Source organism: Neomonachus schauinslandi, chromosome 5 (assembly GCF_002201575.2).
Source record: "Neomonachus schauinslandi chromosome 5, ASM220157v2, whole genome shotgun sequence".
Classification (NCBI taxonomy): domain Eukaryota; kingdom Metazoa; phylum Chordata; class Mammalia; order Carnivora; family Phocidae; genus Neomonachus; species Neomonachus schauinslandi.
In genome coordinates this window covers 167,238,342-167,248,268 of record NC_058407.1, presented here as the reverse complement: position 1 = coordinate 167,248,268, position 9,927 = coordinate 167,238,342, and the positions used below count along the sequence as shown (strand labels likewise).

General features: G+C 54.6%; 1 protein-coding gene across 4 annotated transcripts; it reads right to left on the bottom strand.

Moving 5' to 3' along the window:
* Window positions 1-251: 251 nt before the first annotated feature.
* NSUN5 (NOP2/Sun RNA methyltransferase 5) lies at window positions 252-9,277 on the bottom strand. Of its 4 annotated transcripts, XM_021700324.2 has the most exons (11): window positions 9,165-9,277; window positions 8,933-9,055; window positions 8,290-8,464; window positions 8,091-8,199; window positions 2,658-2,796; window positions 2,455-2,570; window positions 1,975-2,153; window positions 1,644-1,854; window positions 1,409-1,549; window positions 1,215-1,326; window positions 252-1,117 (listed from the first exon to the last, which is right to left on the bottom strand). In XM_021700324.2, the coding sequence occupies exons 1-11, from the start codon at window positions 9,255-9,257 to the stop codon at window positions 1,103-1,105; spliced, it is 1,413 nt and encodes a 470-aa protein (XP_021555999.2). In that variant the 5' UTR covers window positions 9,258-9,277; the 3' UTR covers window positions 252-1,102. The 4 variants fall into 4 exon arrangements, with proteins under 4 accessions (XP_021555999.2, XP_044771645.1, XP_044771646.1 ...); XM_044915710.1 differs by having other exon boundaries at window positions 252-1,326; XM_044915711.1 differs by lacking the exons at window positions 252-1,117; window positions 1,215-1,326 and having other exon boundaries at window positions 1,405-1,549; window positions 8,290-8,350.
* Window positions 9,278-9,927: the final 650 nt, after the last annotated feature.

Here is a 9,927-nt window from a genome sequence, read left to right as displayed (position 1 = left end):
TCCGCCCCAGGATGTGGTAGAAAACCAAAAGTAGTGAACCACACTTCAGAATTCTTCAGGTTCCTCCCCCCTTCCCCCCTCCCTCCCTCCCTCCCTCCTCTGTTCCCAGATCACCTACCCCGGGCCCAAGAGCCTTGCTGCCATGCCCATCCTCTTTGGGAGAAGTATGAATGCGTGTGTCTAAATTAAAAGAAAAAAATATTTAAACATTTTTTAACAAAATAAAAATTTATTTTTGTATTTAAGCTAAATTGCCTTTTAAATTCCTTCAAGCTTGGTTCACTGAGGTGGTTAAGTATAAATGCTATTGACTAGGAATTAGCTGTATAGGTAAGTTATGCCCGTGAGAGGCTCAGATGCTGTCCTCGGCAGCTCTCCTGAGGGGCCGGAGCTCCTTCAGGACACACGATATAAAATGTAACTCTTATTTTATAAATAATGTGACGTAGATGTAACTAGTCCCCCCTCACCCGTGACCGAGGTTGAGTGCTATGTATGGCAGGCGACGGTCATGGCCATCCCCGTCGCCCCCCAGCCCCGGGAAGAGCGGGCCTGACTTCCCTGCGTGTGGAGCTGAGGGAGAGGCCTGCACCTCATGTCCCAAATCCCTGTTAGGATCGGGGGGGGGGGGGGGGCACGGGTCTAGAAAGCAAGCTTCCGCGGGCAGCTGGCGGAAGGTAGGCCCCTCTTCGCCACAGCACTCTGAGCTAGTTACCTCGGTTCCACCGGCAGGACGGTTGGTCCGGGAGCCCCCGGAAGAGGGTGTCCTGGTGCAGCCCGAGTGAGTGTGTGGGGGTGTGTGTGTACACGGGTGTGTGTGTGTGTGTGTGTGTACACGGACGTGCACTGGACAGGAACGGGAGGCTGGGACTTTCCATGACAAAGAGTTAATTCCTGTGAGTCTAGTTGGAATTTTTAGTATGAATGTGAGATTTTTCTCCTTGCTTATGTCATTAAGAATAAAAAACAACTGTGATCTATCGTATTCCGTGTCCCGCCTTTTATTTCTGTGGGCAGAATTCTCTCACCAGCAGGAACACGGCCCGGGGAAGGGACCCAGAGGACGAGGAAATCCACTCTGTCCCCCACTGGAGATTCAGGGTTACCGCTTTCCTTTCTAAAGCAATAAAAAAAACCTTTCAAAAACCTGCTGGCTGAGCTGCGGGGAGGAGCGGGCTCTTCCTCCCCACCCGAGAAGGAGAAGCCCTGCGGACCTGCTGCGTGCGGGGCTGCGCGCCAGGAGCCACGGCCTGGCGCCGTCTCTTCCTCCGCGGGGCTGCGCTGGGCGTGGGTTCAGGCGCCGCTGCTTCAGCCTGCGGGACTGAGCTAGAAGGAAAGTACCTAAGTTAGGTGCAGCCCAGTCCTCCAGCGCCTTCCATGCAGCCCCCGTGCCTGCCCCCTCACTCACCTTGGCACCTCTACCCTTTCCAGAACGGCAACAAAGAAGCCACCAGTGAGCGTGGTCTCGGGGGAGGCCCGGAGGCAGTATTCAGCCCCGGGGAAAGTGCCGAGGCCTCGGTGGGGCCAGGAGGGTAGGACGGGAGCTAGCCTGTGGAGAAGAATGGCAGAGTTCTGGGTAAAAAGAGAGCAGCCCCCTTCCCCAGGACCCCGGCAGGACCCCCTCCCCCCGCCCGCCCCGCTACCTGAAGGTCCCTGGGTTCTGCTGCAGGGCATCGCGCACCACATCTTCATTCTCCTCCTGGCAGAGGGAGCACGTGGAGTAGACCAGGCGCTGCAGGGAGGGGAAGGTGAGCGCGTGGCGCAGTGCTCGCTGCTGGAACCCGGCCAGGGCCTGCAGCCGTGCCTTGCTCGGGGTGCCTGCCCCGGGCTCCTCCAGCTGTCTGGCTGGCATTCCTAGGGACAAAGCGTGTCAGCTGCAGACGGCCTCACTTCGAACGGAGATGCCCTACTTCTCACGAGGCCAACGCAGACCCCGGAGCTGCAGGTCCCTCAAACACTCTGTCCCCATCTCACCTGAGCCGCTACAAGAAGGATCCAGTAAGATGTACTGGACCCGACGGTAGCGCTGGTCAGAGGGTGAGACCGCCAGGAAGTCTTCCTCCGCCAGCTCGCAGCACGAGACCCCAGCCCGGGCCAGCAGGGTAGCCATGGACGCCAGGCGCCCGGCATCCAGGTCAAAGGCAAAGATCTTCCTGGAGGACAGGGGAGAGCTGGGGCGGATCACCGGGCACCTAAGGGCCCACAGATCTGACAGGCAGGAACACGTCCATTTGGGACACAGGAAAGAAGGGACAGTGTCCAGTTGGAGGGACCTGACCCTGGGGCTTCAGATCTCCCACCGGCCGCCCGCTGGGCAGCTGAGCGTAGGGCTCCAGCACCAACAGGTCCCAATGGAATTCCTCTGGGCCTCCGGCCCGGCTGGAATACAGTGCCCAACCTCCAAGGACGGAACTGGCACCGTGTCCCCCCGCCCGGGCTGACCGCGGCACTCACCCCTGGTTCTGGAGGAGAGCGGCCAAGTGACTGGTCTTGTTGCCGGGGGCGGCACAGGCGTCGATGACGTGGGCACCCGGGGGTGGGGCCAGCAGCGCGGCTGGGAGGCAGCTGGCCTGGCGGGCAGAGCGCAGCGCTGGGGCACCGGGACCCCCGGCCGGCCCACGCGTGCGCGCCCCGCCCCCCCCGTCCGCCTGCCCCACCTTGTCCTGTAGGATGAGGTGACCGGCCCGGTACAGTGGGTGGTCGTGCAGATCCGTCTGGGCCGGAAACACCAGCAGCTCTGGCAACAAGGGATCCAGAAGAAAGCACCTGCCGCGGAGGGCCCGCGCATCCTCGAGGCTGCCAGGGAACAAGAAGCACCGAGCATGCTGGGAGCCGCCGCAGGCCGAGCGCCAGGCTGGGCCTCTTACCTGTGACCCCACGTTTCTCGCGCTGCTACGGAGAAAGGGAGAGGCGGCAGGCGAGGGAACGAGTGGGCGCTCAGGCCAGCCCTGGGGTCCCACCGCCACCGTTTGCCGGGGGCGGGCGCGGGGGGGGGTCTCACCCCCTCGCGCTTCTGGGGCACGGTCGCCGTTGAGGACGGAGTTACTACGTCGGAGACACTTAGGAAGCAGCCCGCACAAGGGAGGCGCTCACGAAACGCCAGTCAGTGCTTGGAAACATACGTCGGGCCGGTGGGCGCTGGCGTGAGGGGCGGGGGCAAAAGGCGCGCTCACCGAGCTCGGGGACGGAGCATGGGGCAGGTGGCTGCCCCAGGCCAAGCGGCCGGCCCCCGCTGCACCACCCTGGCCTCCACGGGCAGCAGGGGAAAGGGAGGGAGCGGAGGCGACTTCCCAGAGCTGTCAAACTCCGAGGAGGTGCGGGGGTGCAGGGGAGCACCGCGGCCCGGAAAGCAGGGGGCACAGCCCAGGGGCCAGCCCAGGAAGGGTGTTCCGCTGGGAGAACTTTCTGCAGCCAACCACAGTTGAAGTCTGGAAGTGGGGAGACCAGGAGGTTCTTCGGCCCATGAAGACAGAAAATGACAGGCAGGGCCTGGGAGGACAGAAAGGTGCAGCGGGCAGGGTGGGCGGGACGGGGAGACACGACTCAGCTGCTAGCCTGGCCGCCACCTGTTCGCTGACAACAGGGAACGCTGAGGCGCAAAGTGCAGGGACACCGGACGCTTCCACACCCGCAAGCCAGCCATACCCGGCACCACATTCACAAATTGAAGGACAAAGATCCTGCTCGTCTCATCTAACAAGACTCAACATCCATTCATGATAAAAGCTCACCAGAGCGGGTGTCGGGGGCACACACCTCAACATAATACAGGCCACATGTGAAAAGCCCACAGCTAACATACTCAGGGGTGAAAAGCTGAAAGCCCTTCCTCTAGGATCCAGAACAAGACAAGGATGCCCCCTCCTGCCCCTTTTACTCAACAGAACCTAGCCAGCACATCAGGCAAGATAAATAAGAGGCATCCAAGTTCGAAAGGAAAAACTGTAACTATTTGCAGATGACATATACAGAAAACCCTAAAAATTCCAACCAAAAAACTGTTAGAACTTTTAAGCAGATTCAGTAAAGCAGCAGGATACAAAATCCATATGCGAAAATCTGTTGTGTTTCTTACACACAGATGACAAACTATTAGAGGAGGTCACGGAGATGATGTGGCCACCCGCCGGGGGCAGGACCTGGACAGTCCGGCTCCTCACCCCCGTCCCTGGGACGTGCATCCTGCTTGCCTTCCCCACTCCCCGAGGCTGCCCAAGGACACAGCCTTGAGAGAGCGATAGGGTGTAGAGACCATCTGGAAGGCAGGAGGCTGAACCCAGGAAGACCTCTGTATAGACTCCGAAGATTCTGGCAGGTGGGCGTGGAGACGTCTTGCTTGACGCCGCCCCAGACAAGCTTCCCAGTAAGTCCCCTTGCTTATGAAGTCTGCCCCCTACCTGTCCAGAGCGGCCTACCTCCTTCTTTGTCGCTCCCTACCCTCCACATCGCGGGGCCAGTTCAGATCGCACCCGGGAAGCTCCCGAGATCGCACCCCAACCATGGGAGAGCCAGCCTGGAGACCAAACACATGGTCCGCGGGGGAAGTCCCCAGTTGGCCAGTGACCACTGTGTGGCGCGGGGTAGCCCCTACATCAGATGCTGGGGGACCCCTGCGTGAGTACGGGGACACCCCGAAAGTGCAGGCCACTTTAACGCGCTCGCTGGAGAAACTGCACGGATGGCCCTGCGGTAGAGCAAATGGGGGGGGCAAGGAGAGGGGAAGAGGAGGGCTTTGGACGGCTGAAGCACCCCGCACCGGCAGACCCCTAATACAAGAGCAAGCAAGAGCAGCCCCCCGATTTGGGCAACTCTCCTGACAAGAGGGTCTCCTCCCTCCGAGCTCGCGGACACGCTGCCGCGTTCCAGCTGAAGGCCGGGGGGAGCATCCCGCACAGCGATGGCTGCCCCAACTGCGCAGGGGCCGGAGAAAAGGAGCCACGTCCGCACACACCCTGCCGCCCTCCAGCAGGGGGCCTCCAGCTTACAGGAAGTGCAAGGTAGTTATGTCCTCAGATACTGGATTGTTCTAGCCTGCAGGGAGGCTTGGCCCAATGAGGGGGAACTTCCTGGGCATGCGGGACCCCAGGAATCTACAGAGAAGTCCAACAAATTCTTAGGGAGTTGGGAACGAGACAGGCCACCTGCACCCCGGTCTCTGAAAGCCCTGATAGGGCCAGGTCATGACAGGAAGGAAAGCGAGCTCCAGTCAGCCCCCAGCACGGGGTACGGGCTGCTCACAGGCACGCTGAGCCCACTTGTGCAACAGACATTCAGGTGCTGTGGGAGAGACCCAGGACCAAGACGGAGCTCAAAAGGCCACCCCCAAATGACCAGAAAGGGTCTGGAGAATGGAACCTGGAAGCACATGGACTTGACCTCATTGCTGCGGGGGCCCCCAGCGGAACAGAGCGGTCAGCCTGTGGAAAGCCTTAAAACCTGAGCAACGATGCCCATCAAGAAAGTCTCTTGATGCTGCCAACTAGGCATCCTCCCCCTGCCCAAGAACAAGGGGTCTCTCTCTCCCCAGGACTAGGGCACACACCAGGTCTGGTATCCTACCAGGTGAAACTCTTAAGGGTGAATTCCACCTGAGGGCTAATCAAACCAGTGCTGAGGGCAAACGCCCCATCTGGGGAACCTGGGAGCCTGCCACCCCCTCAAAGAGTAACTGTCACACAATACACGCCACACAGGGACAGAGGAGAAACCCTCCAAGAGCGACACCAAGGGGGGCACCATACGCCCTGCCCTGGCCCAAGCCTTGTATAGAAGTTCCCTTATTACTAAACCTGCCCCACGTCAATCTGGAGCGGCCTGCCTCTTTCTTCGTTCTCTCTCTGGCCTTGCCCTGTGCGTATGGGGGCTGGTTTTAGATTCTACCTGGAAGGCTCCCAAGGAGTTTGCAAACCAACGTTATCAGAAAGAGAAATTAAGAAAACAATCCCATTTACACTTGTATCCAAAAAACTAGAAATAAATTCAACCAAGGAGGTGAAAGGCCTGTACTCTGAAACTGTAAGATACTGATAAAAGAAACTGAAGATGACACAAATGAAGACACTCCATGCTCATAGATTCGAATATTGTTAAAATGCCCATACTACCCAAAGCAGTCTACAGATCCAATGCAATCTCTAGCAAATTCCAATGGAAATTTTACAGACACAGAACAATCCTAAAATTTGTATGGAACCACAAAGGACCCCAAGTAGCCAGACCAATCTTGAGAAAGCTAGAGATCTCACGCTCCCTGATTTCAAGCTATATTACAAAGCTATAGAGATCAAAACAGTATTGGTACTGGCGTAAAACAGACACGCAGATCAATGAAACAAAATAGAGAGCCCAGAAATAAACCCATACTTATATGGTCGATTAATTTATGACAAAGGAGCCAAGAATATACAACAGGGAAAAAACAGCCCCTTCAATAATGGTTTTGGGAAAATGGAGGCCACGAGCAAAAGAATGAAACTGGACAAAGACCGTTTTTCCAAAGACAGACAGATGGCCAACAGGTACACGAAAAGGAGCTGAACATCATGAGTCATCAGGGAAATGCATATCAAAACCACAATGAGCTCTCACCTCACACCTGTCAGAATGGCTATTACCAAAAAGACAAGAAACAACAAGTGTTGGTGAGGATGTGGGAAAAGGGAACCCTCTTGCACTGTTGGTGGGAGTGTAAACTGGTGCGGCCACTGTGGAAAACAATATAGAGGTTCATCAAAAAATTAAAACTAGAACTACCATATGATCCAGCAATTCCATTTCTAGGTATTTATCCAAGGAAAAGGAAAACACTAATTCAAAAAGATATCTAGACCCTGTTTACTGCAGATTTAGAATCGCCAAGACCTGGAACAACCTAAATGTCAACTGTTAGATGAATAAAGAAAACATGTAACTATATACACACATGTGTGTACATACACACGTGTACACACACAAATATTATTCAGCTACAAAAAATAAAGTATTGCCATTTGCAACCACATGAATGGACCTTGAGAGTATTATGCTAAGTGAATATAAGACAAATGCTGTATGTTCTCACTCATATATGGACTCTCTTTAAAAAAAAAAAAAAAAAAACCAACTCATAAATACAGAGAACAGATTTATGACTGTGGGGAGGGGAACTGCAAAAGGGGTAAAGGTAGTCAAAAGGTATAAAATCCCAGTTATAAGATACATAAGTCCCAGGAATCTAGTGCACAACATGGTGACTATAATAAATACTGTACTGCATATTTGAAAGACGCTAAGAGATCTTTAAAGTTCTCATCACAAGAAGGGGCACCTGGGTGGCTGAGTCAGGGAAGCATCTGACTCTTGATACGGGCTCAAGTCATGATCTCAGGGTTGTGAGATCGACCTGAGCCCTGCTTTGGACTCCACACAGGGTATGGAGCCTGCTTGAGACTCTCCCTCTCCCACCCCTAAAAAAAAGTTCTCATCACAAGAAAAAAAACTTTCTGTATTTACATGTAGTGATAAATGGTAGACTTATTGTAGCCATTATTTTGCAATATACACACATATCAAGTCATCACACTGTCTCCCTAAAATTAATGTTACATGTCAATTATACCTCAGAAAAAAAAAAAAACCACCACAAAATAATCTAGTATGTGTGTTTAAGCACACTGTTTTGGAAGGATTTCTCCTAAGTCTTGAATTTTGAATAAACAGGATTTAACAATTAAAAAAGAAGGTGCAAAGTTCAGAGAGAAGATGAATTTAGTCCGGCACTCGCTGTGGCTGCGCTGTCTGAGGAACACTAAGGGTGGGAATACAGAGAGAAATCTAGACTGGGAGACATGAATCATCAGGGGAGAAACAGGAGTCAGAGCAAGAGAAATGGATACATTAGAAGAACTAAGATGGAACTCCCAGGAGAATCAATGTTAAGGGATGGAGAAAGCCAGACCTTGGAAGGAGAGGAAGAAACTGCTGGAAAAGTACGAGAAAACCAGAGTGCAGTCACCACCACCCCTCCTCTCTCCTCCTCCGGATCCCTGTTTCCCAGTGGCCCCAGGGACCTCCCCAGAGAGGAAGGGAGCCAGGCAGGGTTCTCAGCTCACCTGGAAGCCCGACCCTGATAGGAGAAACCTTGCCTCTTGAAGTAATCAACTGCATCAACAAGGCTGGTCTTGAGAGTGTTCACCCGCACAAATCGAGGCACCTGGGAGGCTAGGAATCAGCAGTGAGTGAGCAGGATCGAGGCCCTCTCCTCTGAGGGCCCGAGAGCTACCGTCCTCCCAACAACTCCTTCCAGCTCACCTGTGCCAGGCCTGGATCCCACTTGCAACAGATCCTCGTTGCGGCTCACACGGCGCTGAACCTTGAGCCGGGCCAGCTCAGCCTTCAGCCTTGCCTGGTGCCGGTCCAGCAAAGGTTTCCATCGGCCCCCGCCCCCTCGGAAGCCTTTCCCCAACAACAACTCATACACTAGCACCTGGGGACGGGGAAAGAACGAAAAAAAACCCTAAGTATAGCGTCGGAACTGGAGGCGCTAACCAAGCCACTTATCGAGGCAGTAACAGGTTAAAGTGAGGTATTTTGCGCAAGACCACACAAAAGATTACCGGCAAACACGGGAGCTGAGCCCTGTGTCTTGCTTACCTGTCCCAAACCGTCTCCCCAGGGCTTCTCACCAGCAGAGCCCCGGATCCTAACCCTCTTCCTTGTCAACACCACCCTTTTGTTTTAGCTAGAGTCCCCGCCGTGGCTACTTAGCAATTCTGTTTTTAATTTCCACACGAGGATCAAAGGTACAGCACTTTCATCCGACCTCAAATAATGACCCGGCTAGAGACTGCTCATCCTTTCATAGAGGCGACTTGACGTCACGCCGTGGACCGTACGGCGCTGAGACCAGGTCCGGAGAGGCTCACAGCCCAGCCCCGCCCCCTGGCCCCGCTACCTTAGCCAGGTGCGGCCGCAGCTTCTTCTCGGCGCGGAGGAGGCCGGCGCTGGCGATCACGGCGTCCAGCACGGCGGAGTAGCGCTGCGTCTCGCACACGAGCGCGTACAGCTGCTTCACGTTCTGCGCGCGGCCGAAAGAACACCTGCTGAGGCGGGGGCCGGGCCGGCTGGCCCTCCTCCGCAGCCCCCTTCTCCCCCCCGCGCCGGGCCCGAACCACGAACCCCGCTACCTGGAAGCTGCTGGCGTACACCAGCCCCTTGATGGAGCCCCGTCGGCTTTCCACACCCGCCAGCACAGACGCCGCCGTCGCGTACAGCGCCATGCTTCGCTCCCACGCGCCTTTACGGCTCTGTCGCGAAGCACGCCCGCCTCGGCACCGCCCTGTCCGCCCGCACTTCCGGGTCAAAGGGCACGGAAGTTCCGACCCGGAAATCCCAGTGCCCTTCCAGGGCTCCCAAGGCCTGTGTGAGGTGGAGCGCTGGGAGAGCGTTTTCCCCTCCTTTTCGTACCTCTTCCCTTTTTCTTCTTCCACTCTTTGCCAGTCAGATAGGCAATGGGATTTTCCTGCTTTTTGTTACAGAGCTTGAATATTTTGTGTTTATTGATCCTTTGCATTCTAACACGTTAATGTCTTTGGTCACTCTTCTACCATCTCTTAGTGTCCTTTGTATATTAACAATATATACCTCGTCTTAGATATATTTTTCTACAGTTGACTGTTGCTTTTTAATGTGGCTTATTTTGGACGTGTTTTCATTTTTTTAAATTATGGTTTCTGCCTTTGATGTCTTCTTCACATCTTTACAAATAGCAATCACTATGCCTTCATTTTTTCACACTTAAATCTTTAACAGTTTAGAATTCAGTTTGGCACGTGTTGTGAGGAAGAGTGCTTTGTTTCCAAACGGCTGGCTTTTCGTGCATTGTAATAATTCATTTATAGGAAAGTTTCCCCAGCTGACCTCTGGGAGAACAAGGATTTTGTAGGATTT